General features: G+C 38.1%; 1 protein-coding gene and 1 pseudogene across 2 annotated transcripts; one reads left to right on the plus strand and one right to left on the minus strand.

Moving 5' to 3' along the window:
- Positions 1–702: 702 nt before the first annotated feature.
- On the minus strand, positions 703–5,546 carry LOC111346671 (cyclic GMP-AMP synthase-like receptor 3). The gene is given in 3 exon segments (XM_022953944.2): positions 703–2,055; positions 2,058–2,957; positions 5,433–5,546. Coding segments are annotated over 2 exon segments (1,038 nt in total). The 5' UTR covers positions 2,952–2,957; positions 5,433–5,546; the 3' UTR covers positions 703–1,911.
- A 4,176-nt stretch (positions 5,547–9,722) lies between these two features.
- Positions 9,723–14,126, plus strand: LOC148738173 (cyclic GMP-AMP synthase-like receptor 3; annotated as a pseudogene). Its single transcript, XR_015996999.1, has 2 exons — positions 9,723–10,034; positions 11,691–14,126. The product of XR_015996999.1 is annotated as a cyclic GMP-AMP synthase-like receptor 3 (transcript).
- Positions 14,127–24,226: the final 10,100 nt, after the last annotated feature.

A 24,226-nucleotide genomic window follows, 5' to 3' on the forward strand; every position in this document is an offset into this window, starting at 1 on the left:
ACAACTTGGGAATGTATGGTGTGTAAATCAGGAGGAAAAACTGAACAAAGGTTGTTAGGGACACTTTCAATGCATCTGATGATAGTGTTGTGATAACTGGTGTTTCAAATGATACTCTTCAGAAAAGTCTGCATTATTTGCAAAGCTGGATGATGGGCATTACCAATTGATTTCATCACCCAATGGTTGGCTTGACAGTGATATTATCCATGAAGTACATGTTTGTCTAAGAAACATTAATCCAGATGTGGAGGGCTTTCAGAGACCAACTTTGGGCCCCTTTAGAAACTTCAATCAGGTTATTGGGGAATTTATTCAGATTCTGCATACTGGCAATGCCCACTGGGTATGTGTAAGCTCATTTGGGTGTGAAGATGGCACTTTCAACCTGTATGACAGTTTGTATCATAACATTATTCTAAATGAAGTACAAGAGCAGGTACTCAGTCTTGTTGGACGTTCAAATTTTACTAGCATTTCAAGTTGTCCCTGTGCAACAACAGAGAAATAGCAGTGACTGTGGAGTATTTGCTGCCACCTTTGCTACATGCCTTGCTTATGGTATACACCCTGAAACAATGCAATTTGATGTCCCTAAAATGAGAAACCATTTATATCAGTCTTTAAAATCTGTTGTATTGAAAATGTTTCCTAAATTTTAGACTACTTAAGGTACATCTACAGGTAAAAAATTTTTGGAGATAAAGAATACCCACTTTATTATAGTGAAAATAAAATAGTTGCCCGATGCAATGGACCTGCATACTTGAATGCTCAAGATGGAGGGTAGGGACCCAGTCTACGTTGAATCGATCCCAATCTTTCGCAGCTTCTTCTGAAACCAAGGGCCGGCTGCAGACCCTATCACGATCTTAAATATCATCAGTTAAGTCATCTCTACTTATCGCACAGATCCACATTCTTCTTCGCTCAGAAGTAAGTTCTTCGGTGCACTCTCCTTGACTATACTGAACACGTGGGACACGAGAAAACATTACTTTTTCGACGGTAGACCACTTCTTCCCTGTTTTGTTCCCACAGCTAATGACAAGGCAAAGGACTGTGATAACGAAAATATAAATATTACACGATTGTCTTCTCAAAACCGTAAAAGGTGCTCCAAATGTTTCCTGTCACAATACTCAGAGCTGATTATCATGGAACACCAACATGGTGGATGAAGTCGGTTACCATGACGATAAAGAAATTTGGTCACGTGAGTGAAAACGCTCTATACAGATGGTAATGTTAAACTAATTTAGATATGAACTACTTAGTTATTAAAAAGCGTTCAATCGGCTAAAAAAAGGGAAAGCTAAAATGAGTTCGCTTTAAGACATGAGGAAATAATAAAACTATTCTTAAAACGACTGGTTTTGAAGCGTTGTCATTAAAAGGTCGCGCACGCCTTAACAAGTAGGTAGTTTCGTGTGCTGCTGGTATTAACTTTAGAAGACGGTGATTGTTGTCATTTACAATTTTGTCGAAAAGTGACTCACACATTTCGTCTTGATGGATGGCTAATTCTTTAAATTTCATAATATCCAGGGCCTCATGATGGACATTGCTCTCTTCTGTACATGTTCTAATTCTCGCATTAAATATTTAGGCAAACTATAGTGAAAAACCGGTAGTACATGGTCCATAACTGATCTAATACAACTAGAATAAAAGAGCCCTTGATCAGTACGAGCAACCTTGGCTCTCTTAAGTTGAATCAAGAAATATTATCTCTAAGAGGCTTTTTTAACAATTTCATTAATATGGGTATTCCAGGTCAAATTACTGGAAGCATGTTGATTTAGCAGATTTTCCGAGCATTTTTTGATGAACTCTATAAATATCAACACAAAATATTAGCACTCAACCAAAACTAAGTCAATATCCAGTTCATTTATAGAGTCCTTTAAGCTATTCAAGTATTTTGTTTCGCTCTACTTCGCTGTTGAGAATTCGTTTCAAACGGCGCGCCATTTGCTCAACAACCACCGGGTTGCGGATCTCGTCCAAAAGATTTACTTCAGGAAGCCAGTAATTTGGCAGGTTTTTTTTTTCTGCAGAAAAGCTTGCAATGCCACCAAGAACCCGACACAGTGTTCCCCCGGTAAATTTGTTCCATCCCAGTTGGAAGGCTTCTCTTTGATGTAGTGCATGAAGGCCGTCTTCAGGTAGTAAGATCCTAGTTGTCCAAGGGATGTTCTCTCCCTATGGACGATGGCCTTCACCATCCCCAAGAGTTCGTGTCTGCAGCCACGATCATCTTTGTCCATGCACTTCAGTAGCTGTTTTTTTTCGAGTGAAAATGACCATCTCCAGAGGCTATTGTCCCTGGTGTGTCGTTTTGGCACGAAGTATTCATTGGTCCCAATTTCAAAGCAAGGGACAAGATCGGCCGACAAAAGCTTCTTCTTGGTTCCTTTACAGAAGATATCCAGCTGAACAGAAGGCCCATGTTGACGTACAACGAAATCGAGGTAGGACCCTAGCAACTTAACTCGTAGGTCTGTAACTGCTCGATAAACAAGACTGTAGAACCAGCCCTCGCGAAGTCGTTCGGGGATTATGTACCCCTCTAAACTAACATACTTGGTAAGTTTAGAGTCCACAGTTGCTTTGAGACGCACATAGTCTGGAAGGTCTGTTTCTTCCTTCATTACTTCAGGATTGCCCCAAAACCAAGGCTTCGTCGTCTTCAATACTACCATGACATCTATTTCATCGGCAGCTTCAGTTTTCAGTCTCTAGTAAACGCTGCCGGTATACTGCAAATTCAGTATCGGAAGCTCGGATTTCTGCCGACAGTACTCCATGATCTGGTCTTCAATGTAATCTTTTACCAACGTTCTGGTGCGAGACATGTCATCCTCAGAAATCTTTACATGCCTCACAGAGTAAGCTCGAAGTTTCCTTGTTAAGGTATCGTCTTGTACCAACCAATCCCAAAGCCACATGGTTATCTAAAGCACAGAAAGAATATAAATAAGCGATTAATCCATGAACGCGCGCTAGATCTCTGTGAGATCCCACGAATCACTTTGCACCAAATTAGTTATAACCAATCCTATTTTCAACACATAAAATGGAAAATCATTTTGAAATTTTCAAACTTTCGATATAATTTAGGACGCTTTCTAACTTATTCGACTCAGCTATGATTGAAAATGTTTCAAAAACTGGAATTTGAATTCGAAGGCTACGCAATTTTCGAATATAACAAAAAAGACATGATGATGATATGTGCATCGCCTACAAGACAGAGCTGAATCCAAAACGGAACAATATTTATAAAACCGGACCTGACTTTTTACCCGAAACGTTATAATTTGAAATCCGAGAAACGTTAGGGGCCATCAGGTACACCCTTTCCGAAACATGCATTTAATGTTGTTTGCTCCAGCCCATCGGCAAGCACAACATTGTTACATGATGTGCAAATGAATTGCCGTAAAGCGAGCAAGGGTAGCTTCAGTTAAATTTGCTACACTAAACTGCTCCCTTGTGGCATAAAAAAAAAAAAAAAAACAGAAAAAAGTATCTATTTGACGTTTTTGAAATTCAATCCAATCACAAGGCGTGGTACACTTACACCTGTGGGGCTGTGTAAGAGCAAACGAATGGAACAACTAACATAGCTGCTTGTCTGACCTCCACGGATGCGCAACCTTAAAGGTCAACACTGCACGAATGAACTGCGTTTGATTCTCCTCCGTAAGAAGATCTAACTTGGATTGTATTACTTGAGAGCACATGCTCCTATTAGTTCTTAATATTGAACGCAGGACTCAGTTGATTTAGTAGGAGCTCTATTTTTTAAGACGTTTTTTAGAGCAATGTTTATAACAAAAGAATATCCTTACATAAAAATTTGATATGCTGTTAAACAACCTTAAGTTTTTGCAGACTACTTTGCAGATGTATTTCAGTAGAACGCGGAACCTGGGGAATCCGCGGCACCATTGGTTTCTTTTGTGAAAAAAAAAAAAAGAATATGAAAGCTAAAAATACTTTAAAAATGTTCAAAATTTCATTTTCGGGTATAAAGAAGATTAAGTTCAACGAGAAATGTGTTTTTTTATTGTCCTTGATGTTCCTTATTCCAGGGTCATGTAAAATGAAATGGAATTAGAGGCTACCAATTACAACATAAAAGTTTGCTATGAGCCTTCGGATGAGGCGTTATTCGGATATCGTTGGAGCTCTTATATCATAATTCAAATTACTAACACCAGGGTTGGTGACTGCTTATTGTGTCACGCGAGTCACGCTCGAACGTTCTATTTATATTAATGTTTTATCGTTATTCAAGATTTCGCTCATAATCGTAAGCAACAGAAAGACGCGATGAGAACGATTTCACGGAGCATCAGATCGAAAGATACCTTCTATTTAGCCTCGTAGGAGGTGGACAGCGCCAGTCATCGTTTTTTTCAGTGCTATTATCGTCATCACTTTCTATTCGGTGATTACGTTTTTTAAGTATTCGATTTCTTCATCTTAGTTTCTCCAAAACGTGCCATGGGATTCAGTTAAAAGTGTGGTTGCATTAAATCCGCAGTAAAAGTACTAGCGTAGCATTTTGGCAACACTAAACAGCGTCCCTTCGATTGTTCTCCAATCGTAGTCGAGAACGCAACAGATTGCCGCTCCAGTACGACATTACATACCTCGTACGGTGAATGTCGCCACAACTGAGTCATTTATATCTAGTTGGAAGCTAAGGAAATTCTTCTCTATAAACTTAATCTCCTTTAACACTCGAAAACGAAATTTCGAACAGAGTTAAGGTTCTATCTGATTACTTTTGTTTTACAAAAAAAGTAATAGTTCCACAGGTTCATCGGTCTGCTGATCTACTACAGTTTAGTAACACCCGTATTTAAGGAGACTTCCCTGGATAGGTTTTAAGTATCCCCTAACTATACTCGTGTTGCTGCCGACTTTGGCCTCGATGCAACATGTTGCGATATCAAACATTGAATCATCAAGTTATCTCTCATTTACTAAATGTCGTCTCAAATATAATCTAGTGTGCAAAGCATAGATACTCATGAACTTCGCCTATTTAACCTGATAAAACCCTAGAAAAGCTTTCTTTCATAAAAATAGATCTGAAATGTGCAGTTGAATCCATTTCTATTTAAGACTGTTTTCTTAATTCAAGCGATAGCCGTTTTTCAACAGAAATACAGATGTAAATTTTCGTTAGTGGAGCCTTTGCCTCTGTGAAATTCAGATTATCATATATATAGAAATAGTATGTTTCAAATTAAGGTGTCGAGAATAGTTCTATTCTCCTAAAAGACAATGAATTTTAATTCAGCAACACCAACCATGTCGCTGAACAAGCCGCATAGCTGGTGTGAACGTTTTCGTTGAGAAATGCTTCAGACGAAATTCCAATTAGTATTGAAAATAGATACTCAATGGCTTACCTGACTATCGAAAGAGTTAAATGTCAATTAAATAAAACTGAGGAGACGAAAACCGCCAAGTAGAAAAAGGATTCTAGACTTGTTTTTGAACGATGACCAGCTCGATGGCTTTGTAACCTCTCGATTTCACCTTTAAGCAGTTCCGGTTTTTCTTGGAAAGTTCCTCAATTAATTCTAAATGATTCATCGGAACTGCGCCTTTTGTCTCTCAACGGTAAACAAAGAACGATGCTGATCTTGATTAAACAGTAGGTGACTAACAAAACTCGTGCATGTCTTTGAGCACAAAGTAGATGATGATGATGATGAACCTTTATTTAAGTGTCATAAATATTCTAGTAGAGAACAGTACTAAAACAAACGACGGCAACGAGTTGGCGGGACAAAAGAATTGAACAATAACTCAGCAGGTTCATTCTAAGCTTTGTACATTTCCGGACCATCCTATGCAAAATTCGCCTAATTTAGTACAGTCTAGGAACGGCAACCCTGACGGCAAATAAACCTGCTGAAGCCCTCTTATCATTTCGATCAGCAGAATGATTTATCAAGTTATGTCTTCGAAAAGAGGATTTTCGGAATCCATAGTTACATGAAAATTTTGCGTCTGTGATAGTCACGACAATGGTATGGGTCAACATCTTAACTTGCTAGTTTCGCACGCGGATCGTAATTTCGTACCTCTAGACCCTAAAATCTCATTACTAGTCTGAATAACAGTGTATCAAAACTGTAAAGAGAACCTATATGATAATCAGTCATGGGGTGAAAAGTTTCATTTTTATTCCTCATTGGAAATGGCTTTCTTCATCTCAATACTTTTATTAAATTGGTGTCGTTGAATATTTTTCGATGTTTTTACAGTATCATCATGGGTTATTTCTGAGCTTTTTACCTCGTCAGGTTTTCACTGTGTCACTAACTTCATTAGTGATACCGAAATCCGCACCTATGTGATCATCAGAAAAAAAAATGAAAACAACTGCAATACCGTTCATTATTTTTTTTAGCTGTCACGTGCACGAACTCATTCCTTTGCTGTTTTGTCCTCGCATCCCTGATGAATTTTAACACACGATTCGATTTCAGATTTATTCATCGATCTTCATCTCTTTTAAGCCCTATTCTTTTTTTTCTAACTAATAAGGAAGGTAATATAACCGTGAACCGAAATGTTTTTCCGAAACCGAAGTGTGATGTTTTTCTTTTTGTCTGTATGTGCATCTTTTCGTGACCTTTTCCCGCTATAAAAACGGCTTTAGCGTATGAAAAAATGTGTCTTTAATAGGAATTCTAGGATAATGAAACTGTTATGTTCAGCAAAAGAAGGGGATTATTAGCTACAAGGGTTAATATATGTTTTTCGATCACATAAGCTGGCTTGCGCGGTCTTTTTATCATTATTGTTATTATTTTAGATTAAAAAATATTTCAAGGCTAGTATTTGATCGAATGAGCAGTACAATCTCACCAGCTGCTTGACTTTGTAACCACTCAAGTTTGCTAGCGAGCACATCCGGTTTTCTTGGAAAGTTCATAAATTCTGAATAATCCACCGGAACTGCACCTTTAGCAAAACGAAAGGGCTTCTGAAAATGATCAATTTTGTTCTAATTGATTGATTTCCAATCAATGGGTGACAAACGAAAAATCATGAAAGCAGGCTTTTGATAAAAGCACGAGAACGACATCAACAAGCTACGTGGCGATAGAAAAGTGTTACCACATTAAAAAATAGCTTAACACCGTCCTATGCAAAACAGCAACGTGAAGTCACTTAAGATAGTGCGGTTTGAGAACGGGAACCCCGACAGCAAATGTATTTTCTTTCTTACATCGAACTTTTCTGCAGCATTCCCGTTATCTTGGGAGAATTGACGCCGTTAGCGCCGAGCCATTTGCAGAGTGCTTAAGACAATTAAAAGAAAAAATCAGTTTTAAGCAGTGTCCTCTAAAGCGACCGGTACCTTCGCTGTAAATCCATAATTCCCCAAGATACCCCAGAAATACTAGCCAGAGGTTTCTACTTTCACAAGCGTAGACAATTTTCCGAGAACCACCTGATTTTTCTGAGAAAAGCTGAAGTAAACTCTTCTTGGCTAAGCTTACCTTACTGTGTGGTCAGCGGTATAATGGCGGTCGGACGTGTGTTTGGCGTCCCCGTACTTTTGCTAAATTTGTTCTGCTTTCTGTCAAACCCTGGTCAAAACTCAGGTTGGAACCGCTTTCTAAGCGACTCGGCTTTTCAGCTGAGAATTTTTGTGTCTCCTAGAGAAAATTTTGCACCGAAATTGCAGCCTTTGCCGACGTGTGAGCACGTCCGCCATTTTGTCTCTGCTCCACGTGGTGGAAGATATCTTGGCTCGAGGACATACTACTATGCCAACTCCGACACAAGTTTTCAACAAAGTCGTCTCCTTAGAAGCGGCGATGTTCCCCTCAATCCTGGTCCGAGCTCCATTCCTCCAAAGTGCCCTGTTTGTTTGAAGACCGTCGCTTGCAACCACAGAGCCGTGATTTGTGACCAATGTGAAAAATGGTGCCATATCCAATGCGGCAACATCAAGCCCAACGATTACAAAAACTTTCAACGCCTAACAACCTTCGAGTGGTCTTGTCCTCGCTGCCAACAATCCACTGAGATTACTGCAAATATCTCCTGAAATGAATCCCCACTTACAACTACTACCTCGAATGTAAACGACATTCGAGGTAGTATTTATGAAGAGTAAAATTATGAATGAGTAAAATTTAGAATTTATGAAGAGTAAAATTTCAACCGCGAAAATTTACCTATTTTGAATAAAACTAGCGTTATAACTGTCCACCTATCCGTATTCCTCGTTATTTTCCATCATTTTTGGCTACAATAAAAAACTTTTGTACGGCCAGTGGACATTACTTTCTTTGCTGGAAATAACGGTATCCTGCCCTTCGATTTTCTGGTGCTTTGGAGTGGCCTGTTATGGAAGCTTATAAAACATGGTTTTTAAAAATACAGCTTAATTTTATAGATTTCTTTTTAAGGAAAATGGGAATTCCATGCCCTTCGAAATCATGTGCCAAGTTACACGTCAGGGTAGAAGTAATTCAATTCACATTGGGGCTTTCATGGCATACGCGATGGAAGGCAAGAGAGAAATAAACTAATATAAAGCAAGTCAAGTGTCGTGGGTCAAAAGAAAAAGGAGGGGTGGGAATAGAGACAGGTAGAGGTCTTCCTTTCATTATCCCAGGTTCAAGGATTCTTTCACTATTGTGTTTGATATGTCAGATTTCAAAAAGACTCTTCCAAAAAAACAACAATTACACGCACCATAGTTGTACGCATCATTTGCTCGCCAGCTTACAAATTTCATAACAAGCGAGTCTGATTTCGTTACCCTAGTTCTTTTGGCGTCAATCTATTTCGATCATCTCCTTAACCTTGGCCTTTGTTAATTCTTTATTCTTTCTGACCCAATCGTTGATGAAATCCTTTAGTCTCCTCTCGCTCAGTTGCCCTTCGAAATACAAATATACTGGAAAATAGTGCAGAGGTCACCTTTTAAGCTCTTCAGACACCTTTTACAAGCAAGCTCTAAGGAGTCAGGGGCAAAAAAAGCCTTCATCTATTAATATCTAGTTTGGAAGATTATAATTTCGTAATGGCGCTCTACCTGTTTGGCGTTGAGAAGGTTTATTTTTCCCGAATTCATGAGGATTACGCACAAAAGAAAACCAGCGAACTTGAAACAAAATGATTTTCCTGCCTTCATGCAAATCTGATGAGTTGATTGGTAACTACTTGAAAGACAGAAACTTCCACGTTATCATTTTCTTCCATAAAATGGCCTCATCGAACAATATTTTAGAAAATTGTACGTAAAAAAATGTAGATTCTACATTTTCCGAGCAATGTTTACCAAACTTTTCTGTGGTAAGACTTCCTTAATACGTTAAACAGGCACAAATCATAATTATATATGTCCCCACTTAAGTCTTTTGAAAACTTACTTTTTCAGTCATTGTGATTGTATATATTTTTGCTTTCTGTGACACAAATTATGAAAATCATGAAGGGATACTAGAAGACAAGGAGATTCGAAAGTAAAACAGTGCATAATAGATGAAGGGTTTTTACCGATTTCTATTTTTACTGATGCACAGGACACGAAAACGAAAGAGCTTTCATCAACAAATATTATTGATTAGCTAGCAAATTTGAGGCGTATACCTTGAGATAATCTTCGAAACAGATATATTGAGCGTTATTTTGAGGTATAATATAGTTTTCAAAAATATTTTATATAAGAAAAGGGCAGATTCTAGCTTTTTTCATTCAAATGCTCGCTAAATTTACTGCGATATCTTAAGTTGGATCGAATCAAAAGTGCGACGCAGGGAATTCCCCGACTCGATTCTACTACATCACATCCATCTATTTAAGTCTATCTCACTTTCAGTTTTCAATTGGACTGAATGCACCTCATTACAGACGTTCGAGGCAGTATTGAACTGTTTCAGTATAGACTTATTCGCTCAAGAAAGCCCTAACACCTGTTTCAACGCAACAGATTCTTAACGAAAATGGTGAAGAAGCATCGGAAATTTCAACACCAGGTTAGACTGAAGGCCTTGCCTCGTATATTAATTGATAAAAATATTGAGAAAGTTTCTTTTGTTTTGATCGACACACGCTTTGAAGGGTACATCCATCCTTTGCGGAAGCTTGCTTCTTTAAAAATGTTTTCCTTAGGTGTTTATACCTGTTATCGCTGTGCATACATCATGCTTTTATTTGGTTCTAACAAACTTTCACTGCCAATGCTTTCATTCGTGAATACAAAATTTACGTGGACAACGTGAGATAGATTTAATTAAACAAGAATAGACCAACCTGTTCAAGTAGGTAGCAAGGGTTTTAAGTCAACTGAAAGCGAAAAAAACTGTGATTACCTTTGAACTGGTAAATTTACAAATCACTTACATGTATTGGGATCCAGGTTTTCACTGTGATAAAAACAAAACTACTTTTTTCCGAGAACCACTTGCATGTTTTTCTGGTAAAACGGGAAGTCTGTCCGAATAAGTTCTTATCGAAATGTCACGCAATGCTCACCAAATCGTGCGCTTACCAATTTTTTTACATAGCGTTACGTAATTTTTCGGTGTAGGCCGTTCCAAAGATTAGGCATGTGTCATGAAATTTAAATTTGATATATACTTTCGAGCTGTAACGCCATTTTAGGGACTTTTTCGAACCATGCGTGTGAGCAAAGCATAGTCACTAGCTTTGGTGTCTAGCTATTTTGATAACACTATGACTACATCAAGAAAGAACAATCACCGTCGTCAAATCAAGTTAGCGTATTTAATTTTTATCATGTACGTGTTGGTGGAATTTAGAATTTTTTCTGTTAGAAGTAGGAGGGTCTCAATGGGGTTAATCGTTAGCCGTAAAACGGCCAAAAAAGTTATCTGCTAAGCGTGAAGATTGACAGATTAAATGCCTCTTCAAGAAAATTGTAGGGCAGCCGTATTTCCATCCGCAGTGAAGTTAGATTTAAGAACACTCGAGATCTTTGAAATTTTGACTTCATTAAGTAAAAAAAAAATATTCATCAAGGAAATGAGGAGACATATGTTGGAAGTAACAAAATGATTATTTCTAGCATATCTCGTGGGTGGTTTGTTGATTGGTACGCAACGAAAACTCACACGGTTGTATTTACAATAACTGGATACGTGAATCGTTTGTAAATTTTTCGGCCATCAGTACTCGACAATTTTTCGGTTCTCACGACACTGAACATCTGAACATATATATTTGAAGAAGAATTTTGAATAAAAAAGAAAACGTAGATTACTTTTAACGTTTTTTGTTGGAAACTGCAAAAAGGCCGTGAAACTGTGAACTCATGTCAAGGTTCCGTTTCTAGCATTCAAGTGAGAAATCAAAGGCTTTGGAAAACAGTATACGTAATACGGGAGGAGTAACATAATGTGTGGATGAGGGTTAAAAATGCAACAAAAAGTATGGATTTTTAATGGAAATACATTAGTTTGCATTAATCGAGGCCTTAGTGAAAGTGCTGCCTTAAACTGAGTTTAGCAAGTAAAGAAAGAAGGAAGGGAGGCGGAAAAAAAAACTACCACTATGAATTGTGTCTCATACGTAGATAGTTTCTTGAGCACACTGAATCAGGTCGCACACATGGAAGTGTATTGAATACAACTCCCTTACAAACCATCAAGATCGTTTTCTTTATTTATCAGAACATGGCGTTAGCTAAGGCAAGAGAAGGAGACGCCACATCTTTAACGAAGGAGCTTCGTGATTTCTCTGCAAAGTATGTGAAGATTTCAGATGTAAACAAAACTCGTACCAGAACACTGGTGCACGATTACATTGAAGACCAGATCATAGAGTTCTGTCGACAGAAGTCCGAACTTCGGATTATAAATCTGCAGTACACTGACAGTTTTTACGAAAGGCTGAAGACTGAAGCTGCCGATGAAGTAGACATCATGGTAGTACTGGGAACGCCAGGTTCAGAAATCGAGGTCGTAGCATCCGAAGTGCCTGGGTATGTCCGTTTGAAGTGAAGAGATAACCCGATTTTCTGGAAGTATTCGGGTCATGAAGGTTATCTTGACCCCAAGAGCTTTCCAGATCGTTGGTTCCATAGTATTGTTCGACGAGCAGTGAATAATGTCAAACCTAGGGGAGAGTTCTCTGACATTCGTCTGGTTGTCCGTACACACGGACCAGCAGTCCAGGTGGACATTTTCAGGAAAGGATCTACAGAGAAGCTACTATCAGTTGATCTCGTCCCTTGCTTCCAAGCCGAGGATAGCTTGTATGTGCCAAAGCCTTTTAAAGGTAAAAGATTTTTTTTCAATCACAAGGTTTTTTGGAGGCAGTCGTTTTCGTTGGAGGAGAAGCAAGTCCTGGAGAACATGGACCAGAAGGACTATGGCTGTAGGCACGAGCTTCTTCGAATCGTAAACACCGTGGTTAAGAGGCAGGTGACATATTTGCCATTGGATTCCTACTATTTGAAGACCGCCTTCATGCACTAAAATCAAGAGAACACAAGTTTAAATTCTCTTGTTAGAGGCCTAGACTGGGTGAGCGGAGACGCTATAAGGAAGCATTTGCTTAAATTTCTTGGAGAGGTGCAGTTATATTTGGAGAGTGGAAATCTTCCCCACTATAGTTTACCTGGTGTAAACCTTCTGAATGATTTCAAGAAAGTGGTTGTGACGACTCGTCTGAAAAGGATCCTGAATAGCGAAGCAAAGCTGAGCAAGATTCTTGAATAATATATAGCTTTGGGGATTCTGTCTTTCTCAGTTTAAATTATCAATTGAAATGTACTTCATTATTGAACTTTGTATCGTCGTTTTGGGTGGAGGATGCTACATAGTGAACAAATTGTTGTCTCGCTACGAAACCCACTTACGTTAACGGACCCTTCACATTCTCGTGAGTTGTTTTTCATTCCTTATACGTTCAGAAGGGAAGAAAACAGCCCACTTTAACTAGCAGAAATAAGGCGAGTCAGCGAAAGAAAGTAGTGTGGTAGAAAAATCAATCATTTGGGCCTATCCCCCTCTGTTTTTTTTTCCTTTAATGGATCACTTGGTTTCTTATTCATTACCATAACTTACCCATGGTCGACATGCAACCTACCATCTGTAGGTTGCATGTCGACCATGTTTTATGATGACCAAAGATATGCATTATCGACTCCATTATTCTACTTTTAAAGCCATGATGACAAACCGACCAGAAATTGATTTTTTTTTTCATTTAATTAAAAGTCATGTTAAAATCCCTTGTTCATTTTTTCGTCAAGGCCAAAAGAGGAGAAAATCTTAAGCAACTACGTGAGTTGATTACAAGGTCTGCGCTATAAATCCAACTTCGATCTTTTCTTTTGCGAAACAATGTTGTAAAGGAAACTCGCTCAGTTTTCTGTTTCAATTTGCTTGACATGTTCTGCCATAACCATAAAAAAAAGATTTCCCTTGAATACACAAGAGATGAAGTAAATTACTGAAATAGTGGTGAGTGCTAAGGAATAAAATCATCTCATAAAAATCTCGAAAAGGTCAAATTTTGGTAAATGATACGCGTATTACTTGCATTGTCAAATATATTATTTAGTTTTCTAGGAGGAAAATCTGATGGATTTGACGACTAATATTGGCTGGCTTTATTGATGATTGACGGTAAAGACCTTTAATTTTTGACACTTTACAATTAATGTTTTTCTGTTTGACGGTTAATACCAGTGAAACTTACATATAAGGGTTTTTCCACACTGGCAAAAAAGTTGTTTATCTATGCAAATTTTCCGTCATTACCAACATTTTACAAGTGCGGATGGTTGTTGCGACTTGATAAGTTTTGGCCGAAGGCTTAAAACGCACCGCCAGCGTGTAATTGAACTGAAATCAGTTAACTAGAAAGGCAATAATCTTTTGTTGCAAAACTAGCAGATAAGACGTGGATGGAATTTTGACAGCTTTGAAATATTTAAGGCGGATGCAACAGACGAAACAAACATTTTTCACAGCAACATTTGTCTTTTGATTTTTCTGGGACAATTTTAGCTTTGTCCGCTAAAGCAGAAAGGCTCTAAGACGTAATTATAATGAAAGCAAAGACAAACAAATAAACAAACCAAAACTTAAAAAGCAAAACTTTGCACAGTCTGATGTTATCTTTTAACTTCAGGCATTTAATATAACAACAACAACAACTTTTATTTGTACCCAGCAGTTACCATTAAATTACATTAATTCTATACTACACAGGTCTATATGGAGAGTGCAGGTTGCCCTCAAGTAACCATAGGAAGATATAGGGCGGCCGCACTTACAGGTGATAACTTATGGATATCAGGTAAGTATTTTAAAAGAAGAATATACTTTAGGTCGAGAGGGTAGAAGCTGGAACATGACGATCAGAGTTGACAAATGTTCTACTTTTGGAATACGGAAACTGTGCACTAAATCTGTCCAATATTTACCCAAGCTGTTGATCAATGGAGTTCTAATTCCATGTGTGGAAATGGGTGAATTATTTCGTTACTTAGGTTGCTTCTTTGACTTCAACATGTCTAATAACCAACACAAATCTGAATTGTCTTCTCTTGTACAAATCTTGATGAAGGACATCGATATAAAGCCACTGCATCCTAAACACAAACTTCTTCTGTACAGCCGCTATGTCCTATCGAATTTCTCATGGCATTTCACCATAGCAAATATATCCAAAACCTGGATAACGCAACATCTCGACTCTGTAGTGAATGGCTACATCCGAAAATGACTTGATATTCCGATATCTGGAACATTGAGCAATGTTTTCCTAGAAAGTAATAAACTTGGTCTTAAAATTTGTCCTCCCTCTATCAAATTTACTTTGTGGCAGTCAGTTCTCCGAAGTTCATTAAAAGAGTCCCCAAATGATTCCTTGAAAGCTCTCTGGAAATCGTCAAGCTGTCACACTAATATTCGATATGATGCGAACAAATCCACTAAGGAAGTTCTTAAGGATTTCCGTTCTAATCAAGAGGATAAACTGCAACACCACCTAACATCTCAAGGTTTCTTCTTCTCAAATGTTATTAAGTATTCATTGTCATCTGTTAATTCAATATGGTCAGTGGCCCAGTCCCATCTACCGAAGAACATTTACAACTTTACCATCCGCTACATCAACAACTCTCTTAGTCCTACACGTAAGAATTTGGTAAGATGGGGATTATCACAAAGTCCTGATTGTTCCTTTTGCCTTAATCCTGAGTCACTCCTTCATGTTGTCGCTGGTTGTCAACAATGCCTTGATCGCTTTACCTGGAGACACGACTCAATCCTTAACTTCATTGCCAAGTCCCTTCAACCTGTAATTAATGTTAGCTCCTCAGTCTATGCAGATGTTACTGGTTTTCTAAATCCCTCAATAATAACTGGTGAAAATCATCGCCCAGATCTTCTTTTCCTAACCCAGTCCAAGTGCCTATATGTTCTAGAATTAACAGTTGGTTTCGAGTCTAACTTGTACAACAATGCAGTACGTAAAAAAGAAAAATATCAGAACTTGATTAACGAAATGAGTAGAACCTTCAGATGTGTGAAATTTGTAAATCTCTCGATGAGCTCCCTTGGCGTTTTCTCAGATGAATGCTCTACGTTCTTAGGCATGATAAATGACATAGGCATTGCCAAAAAGCAGCAACTTTACATAATCAATAAAATGATAAATATAGCTATTAGAGCAACATATTACGTCTTTTGTTGCAGAAATAGCAATTGGCACAACTCAGATTTGATACAATTTTGATTTGTGTGTGTGTGTTGAATAAGCCAATCTCAAGCAGCATTTGTAAATTGCCTATATGTGGTGAGATTTACAATTGTACATTTAAAAACACAAATAAAGCTTCCATCATCGTCATCATTAAGTACTTGGGTACGTCCGACTTAAGACGAGAAGTATGTTGGTGGATATGTTGTCCTTAATGCTTTTAATTACCCGGTACTTTCGTGAAATCCTAAAACGAAAAAAGCCTGTATTTACATTTAACGTCGTCTATCCTGGAAGGTATACGTAATGGCTTCATGACAGCTTAATAGCTGTTACCACATTGTGAGAGGTTTTCCCAAATTTACGCTGTTTACAGTTAGACACAGAAACCACTTAGATTAAACTAAGAATAATCTAGTAAATTTTAATCCATGTTTCTCTTACGAAGGCGAATTAGGTATTATTTTTTTGAGCTAGATTCTGTACAAGAAGTGGTCAGTTATGGCATAAAACGGCGTTTCATATCGTTTTTGTAGCTACTGCCTTCTATATATTGTCGCAATAATTGAGTGAGGAAAACAAAAGAATTCCAATCTTGACCCAATTTTCCCCCCGTGCTACTAATTCTTTGTTTTGGATTACTACAGAAAATGATAAACATCTCAAAGTAATTTCAGAATGGTGCTTTTCCTTGCAGAAATATCTTGAAAGGTGTGATCGGTGCTTCATGAAAACTTAAAGAAAAAAACTTTTTTTCGAAGAGAGAACATTTTACAGCTTGAATAAGCGAAGTATACCCAGTAGATCCAAGGATATAATTTTTCAGTTCTTGCCGCGGCACCACAAAAGATGCTAAACATGAACATCTCAAAATAATTTCACAGTGGCGTCTTCGGAGGCAAAGACTTTTCCTCGCAGAAATATCAAGGAAACTTTGAAGATGTAATTTCCTTATTCGAAGAGAGTGCACTTTACTATCTCAGTCTGTACTAATGCCTTAAAGAGCCGCTAATAAAGTCCGAAGTTTAACAGGATGACCCTCTTCGACGGGACGCGGGGGTATGAAACAAAAATCTCATGAAGATGGAATTGCAATGACTGAAATAAGAAAATAATTTTTAATTATCAAGCAAAATTAAAAGGAGCATTTTTTAATCATTATAGGAGCCAAAAGGATAGACCGATAGAGGAACGGTGCCATGAGCTACTAAAATTAAGTGTTTGCCAACTACTAAAATTAGTAATGTTCTGGCTAAGTGTGATTGTCTTGTGAGCCTTGGTTTTTTTTATGTGCTTCAGTCCTCACATTTTTTCACTTTTTGAGTAACGCGTCCTCGACCGCTGTGATAGGGCTTACTTCTCTTACGATAGTCGCCATCGCAAGTCGCGTTTGCGTGCATCCTTGACCTAGCCTAGAATTCCCAACGGGAGGGTTTGTTTAGGTTTTTGTTCTCGTAGATTGTTCAGCAAACCTGATTGATTTGCAAGCACTTTTGAGTCATATACCTAGAGAAATTCCTCGAAACGGACCCATCGAGCGTTCTTTTTAATATTATTATTTGTTACCATCAAATATCGCTTGAATCTTTCTCTTGTGGAACAGAGCACTCCTAAATATGTGGTATGCGGCAAGTTTTCTGTTTTGCACGTGAGACAAATATTCTGCATCAATACCCCCTAGCATCGTTATACAATCTCTAGTTCTTTTCAGTGCTACAAAATTGTGTCATAACAGTAGCCACATGCAGTCGTTGATTGTCTGTTTTTTAATATCCCGAGACGGACTCCGCCGAAAAGCGGGGATTGCTCGAAGCTTACAGAGCTAAAAGCTGATGCAACAAATTTAAATCCTTCACAAATCCTGCCACCATGGCAGCGTTCTCTGTGATCGGTTGTCTTCTGAAAACGGCTGTTGCATGCTGTAAGCTATGTTAATCTCCCCATAAATTTGTCGTTAAATTGTCGCATCTCATAATTTTTCTATCAAACTCGTGGGCTGTGGCAAACGGAGGAGAAAACTCTACGCCTGTTTCATTTTATTAATTTCGCATTCGATTTGTTTTTAGTTTCTTCTTTTGGACGATCGATTGGAGATGATCACGTGTGAGAAAGATAACCGGCTATGTGATCCAGGGTAAAACCACCAACCGAATCATCAATTCCATCTACAATCGGATACAAATTTGGTGATACATCAATCTTTTCAAACCCCACTTAACGCACTTTTACCTCTTTTTCCCTCTTAAGTAAACCATTGCAGCCCCCCACCCTTTCCCAGATAACAATGTTGTATCGTGATCTCATGAACTTTCAACTATATATTGAATTTGGGAGAGGGCCCTGTTAATGATTTTAATCTCTTAAAAGAGTGTGATAGGAACAGGGCTGGTATTTTTCACATAAGTAGTACTGCTCAAAGATGATGTTTCTATTAATTTCCTCACCACCAAAAATGCTCCAACGCCACGATTTTCCACGAAACTCTTGGGTATGCTTAATTTTTTTCTTGTAGCCATCGATGAAAATCAAGGCGTCAAAGTCTGGTGCAATTCCGCAGCCAAAAGACATCACATGTCCTGAAATGGTAAGTCCATTAGCTTCCTCATCGTAGGTCAGCCTAACTCCTCCCTTGAGCGTACTGTCAATCCATGACTGAGTGATTTTTGCCCATCCCAATCAATTGATTGCCAAGCAATAATGGTACTGTTATTCTTAAATAAATATGTTAATTAACAAAGAGTGAAAACTTGAATGAACTTGATACGTACGCCCAACTGCTGACATGTCACAGTATCCTTGGAAACTAATAGTTGGCCCCTGAGGCTGAATCCAGTATATGGTGCCGGCGCTGATGTCGAAATCTATAATAAACTAAGCGTAGGCGTAATTCCAACTCGTTTATTGTGTGTCTAATGTGTAATCGCTTCTTTATATATAGGTAATATGAGAATCAGCAATTTATTTATTTATTTATTTGAGGATTTGTACCAAGTACAGGAGCAGAAACAAAAGGACATGGGTCCCCTTCGAGGTTTAGGCTCCAACAAACCCACCTATCCCACCCCAGGGGAGGACATCCATCACACAGTAATCTCGTGCGTGGGAAATTAACGTCTCCTACTCCTAACAATGCAGGAGAAGGGACCTTTATTTATTCGTCCCTATCCGAGAAGACTAGAATATCTAACCATTTCTTGATGTTATAGAAAGGAAGCATATTCTTCTCAATTATTTTAACACCTTGAATGTTGGTCCGGCCGGGGCCGGACTAATTTAATCTATCAACTGTCACTGTACAAACAAAACGAAATATCTGGTTTCACAGGTAAAGAAATTGTTCTCGTGCGGGAGCGTCTCCATGTTTCCGACAAAAATCTTCTCTGTCTTTATCGTCTTTCCAAGACTCTCCTGGTACTGTGGCTGGAAAACCTTTCCTTTCTGGAGATTGAAGTTATATCAGCAAAACATTTACGACTCACTCCACTACAGGTTTTTATAACGCCTGCTTGCAAACTAAACCTTTCGCTGTTTGATGCTTATCAGTTATGTAACTGATGAAGGCCTGGGAGAATAATCTTTTCCAGCGCTATTCTTTTTGCATGTCCTAGAATCGGGCAGTAAATTTGAAAAAAGGAAAACGAAGCTAGCCCGTATATTAATCTACTGTGAGACTATGAAAAAAAAGATTTGTCGTAATTAGTACGTATTTTGGAGAGTCCTTTATCTTAAATTTATCTCAGTTTACCAGTGAAACCAACTGCCAACTATAGGACGGCTGAGGTTTGTTTCCCAGTGACTCAGTTGTTTCACGAGAAATTCCTACCTCGATCGGTGAGTTTCTCATGATAGACGGACATTTTCCTTCGTTGAAGTTTTCAGGTCGACTTCTGTTCGTTTCTGTGCTTAGTTTCAGAAATGTTCAACAAGGTTGTGGTCCAAACTTTGGCAGACTGAAGTTCTTTGGCAGGCGAAAGAACGAAGGTGAAGGCTCTCCGTATGGAATGATTTCAACACAGATCCCACCAAGTTGAATCCATACTTTGAACTTGTAGATATATACACATTGCCGTTTGACCATCAAAAATTGAAATTCTATCGCCAAGATTGATTGCAACAACACAATTCATTAACGCATCATTTCTGTGTCTACGAAGATCGCGCGATATTCTTAAACAATTTTATTGATACTTTTGTAACAGCTTCTTTGACAAACAATAACTCTTGCTTTGGCAAAGTAAATGAAATAATATGTTTAATAATTTTTAATGTTATTATATCTGTTTCTTAGTTTATTCCTCCCTTGTAAGTTTGAGAAACGTGATAAACGCTTTTTATTCTAAGTCAATCGCAATTTCTGGGAGATTGAGAACTGATTGTGATAGCTAAATCTTAGACTTTTTCAATATTTTGGGGGTAAAAAGGGGAGGCTTTGCATGCATTTTAAAGTCGGTACTGAAAGTAATGACTAAAGTAATCTAATTTTTTAAAGTTAAGCTAATTTACATATTCTGAATGTTGAATCGTTATAATTAACAATTATACCACGAGCGCGCGTTGGATATGAGATGATAGATAGCCAACGAGGCGCGTAGCGCCGAGTTGGCTATAATCATCTCATATCCAACAAGCGCGAGTGGAATGATTGTTTTATTAAAAACGCCCCCAAGAAATTATTATTTTGTAAGAAGAAACTGGATTTTTTAGCTCCCTTTTGATTTTAAGCTGACGCGTACGCTTACCATATTTGTAGATTATGGTATATTGGCTGATATACCATAATGGCTATGCCAATAAAAAGTCTTGAATTGCATTATCCAATGATCCAGTTTTTAATAATAATTGTTACACCATAAAGCTACTATCAGCAAAGTGGGATGCCAGTAATGTACTTTAAAAACACCGTGAAATATACATATATATATACATACATGATGGGCGAAGCTCATCACCTCAGTTGTGATTTGAGCACTCTCGCATGGCAACGTGTCTGCACTTGGTCCCACAAGTGTAGCGCCCAGGCAATAGTTTATTCCAGAGCTTGGCCCAGTGTCTGCACTGCACTGATGAGACCCACATAGGTCGAAACAGTGTGCACTGTCTGCAGTTATATATATACATATATATATATACAAAGCATACAAAGCTTTGCTTTCATGTCCAAATTGAGCACTCTAACTAGGATGAGTCATTGCTCTGCAATTGCGCATGCTCGCTAGTGTACTCTAGTTTGAGCACTCTGGCATGGCTTAGACGATACCACAAAGGTTGGATCGTTTGGGGTGATCATATTGGTTCTCCTCCATCCTAGCATTAGCACTGCACTGATGAGGCCCAGAAGGCCGAAACAGTACTGTCTGCAGTTAGATATAGCTCTTTGGCATACAAAGCTTTGCTTTCATGTCCAAATTGAGCACTCTAACTAGGATGAGTCATTGCTCTGCAATTGCGCATGCTCGCTAGTGTACTCTAGTTTGAGCACTCTGGCATGGCTTAGACGATACCACAAAGGTTGGATCGTTTGGGGTGACCATATTGGTTCTCCTCCATCCTAGCATTAGCACTGCACTGATGAGGCCCAGAAGGCCGAAACAGTACTGTCTGCAGTTAGTTATATATATATATATATATATATATATATATACATATATTTTTTTTCGCAATGAGAGAAACGAAACATTTACAAACAACTCGCCGTCGAAAACGAATGTTTATTTTTCAGAGCAACTTTCTGAATGCACAAGTTATTCTCTTCTTTGTGAAAACAGAATAGATGCGCTGATGACTTAAATCATGTACATTTTATTGCAAGAAAACTTTCACACAAGGTTTGGAAACTGAGTAAAATTACTCGAGAATATCAGCCTGCCGTGTGAATTAAGCTTAACGGAAATACTTGATGGATTATAGTATAAGTTATTAATGTTCACATTCAGTTTCGTTGCTGCTATATCTAAATCTTTCTCTACACCGATCTGATGTAGATGATTATTTTCCAAACCGATTCAGCCTGTAAGAAAAATAGTACTGCTAGCTAAAGTAACGATTTAAAGTTCTATTAGTCTCGTTAGCGAATAGTACTGTACAATCCTCAATGCCTTTTCGGTCACCCTCCCCTCCCTTGTCTGATTAAACGCCATTCCCTCTTTTACTTCTAATCGAAGTTCCAAGGTGTTTGATCGATATTTCTTGGATTTGTTATTTTTAACTTGCCGTAAAAGGACTTAGTTTGAATGTTAGGATACGACATAAAGTTAATTAACTTTATATCGCATCCTAATTTTACTCTCAGACCATTAGTTATTGGTAATAACACTATAGAACGCGTATCGACTTACAAGATTCTAGGAGTATTCATCGATAGCGACCTTAGGTGGAATAGTCATGTTAACTACATATATAAAAAACCTTGCAAGAAGCTCTACTCTCTACTTATTCTACGTCGAGCCAGCGTTGACCGAGGTAGCTTGTTAAAGGTCTATACAAGCGCTGTTAGATCTGTTATAGAGTACGCCGTACCAGTATGGCAATCCATTCCAGGTTATCTGTCTGACAAAATTGAATCCATACAGAAAAGGGCGCTTAAGATAATATTCCCATGTGCCGATAGTTACTCAGAAGCCCTCGACTTAGCACGGGTGGAGACCCTTGCGTATAGAAGAGATAAGATATGTAAAGAGTATATGTGCAAAATGAAGGACTTAAACCACCCTCTCCATCCTCTTCTACCAACACGCTTAGACGATACCTGTCCCTATAACCTTAGGCACAAATCAGACCAGTTGTATCTTTACAGAAACGTTACTACCTGTAAAACGAAGCGCACCGAAGACTTTTTAACTCTAAAGTATTTTTAACAAATGTGATGTATGTTCCGTGTGCTGTATATAACTTGTACTTAATGTATACAGAAATGTACATAGTCGTTCTTATTAAGTTTTCATTGTGTCATAACTCGTTAATTCAGTAAGTTACTGCAAGAGAGTTTAATAAACTATTATTATTATTATTATTACTATTATGATTAAATTACGGAAGAGACCTTTAAGTTCATAAAGTTGTTTAATTGAATAAAGTTGTTGTCGCTATCTCTAGCACGGGAGATTGCGCACTCTCTTTCATCTCGAGACGTTTTCGCTGTTGGGGAAGAAACAAAACAAAGCCTCAATATTTTTTTCGGAGTACTCTGAAATTCGCTCCTGTCAAATGCTCTCCCACATCCAGTCTGGGGCTTGAATTCTCAAGCTCTTACACGGTAGTCCGTGGCCCTACAATTCGGCTAACCAGGCGGCGGTTTGACGACCAGCCACACAAGCAACAACGAAAAAAAAGGAGAAAGTTATATTATTGTGGTATCATCAATCAATTAACTTTATTTAACGAGGGTAACAAGGGACAGTGCTTCAACTGAGTAACTAGTGGTATACTCTGGATTAATAAAAATAAAAACCTTAATAACATTATATGACGCCAAGTCCTAACTTGGCGTACATGTATAAATAGTGAAGTATTATAGTCCTAAAATCGAATCATGTATCACGAAATAAACAAATGATACAAGATTTTCTGTTTCGAGTTGGATAAGCTCATACTCAGCTTCGTCAATACTGCTGGTGTTAACAAGTACAGGGTTTAGTTACACACTTGTGAGGCAAATCCCATTTTCACAAGAGTTAAGGTGAGAACTGAATTAGTTTACAAGGACCTGATGCAGTGAATGAGATACGCGGGTATTGACTTAATATACATATAGAAATAATTTGGAATGTAAAACGAAGGAATGAAAAAAAATTATCATATTTACTCGTCACGAGCGTGGGGGAAAGAAAAGGATTGACATCCCTTTAAGACTCGAATCTTAGGCTTTCGGATTTTATCATCTGAGACTCTACCACAAAATTATCGTTTACGTAAATCAAGACCTACACTGGGTTCATATATGACAAGTGTCCTGCATACTGCTAAGATCTGCAATGTCGAAAGTGTCATGTCTGAAAATAGATAAAGAAACGCCGAGCTCCATTGTCGAATAAAAAATATTCAAAAATCTAAATATTAAGGTTTAACGAATGAATCCTTTAAGAGGCTTAATTTTTTTTCGTCAGTACACACTCGTTAAGACAAATAAAATCGTTCTTTATCCGACGACCGAAGAGAAAATTCTCCTCGGTCTTTAACAGTTAAAATGAAAGAATTATTTCTCGTTGCTGACACGTAGATTATCGTCACGTACAAACCTTTAGGTAGCTGATTTATATACCCGTAGAAGATCTTTGCAGCTACAACATTACTGATTCCAGTATCATGTGCGCCGCTTGTCTTATACGAACCGTGGTATATAGCCACACTTACTGGATCCTAACCCAGCGGAAAATACTGAGACTCAAAGAGAGAGAAACTTACGTGACTCATATTTATCTTTCGCGGTCCCAATTTACAGAAAACTGATTCAGTAATACTTCATTCACTAAAATTACTGCAAGATACGCTGAGG

The sequence above is a fragment of the Stylophora pistillata genome, chromosome 2, assembly GCF_964205215.1.
Source record: "Stylophora pistillata chromosome 2, jaStyPist1.2, whole genome shotgun sequence".
NCBI lineage: Eukaryota > Metazoa > Cnidaria > Anthozoa > Scleractinia > Pocilloporidae > Stylophora > Stylophora pistillata.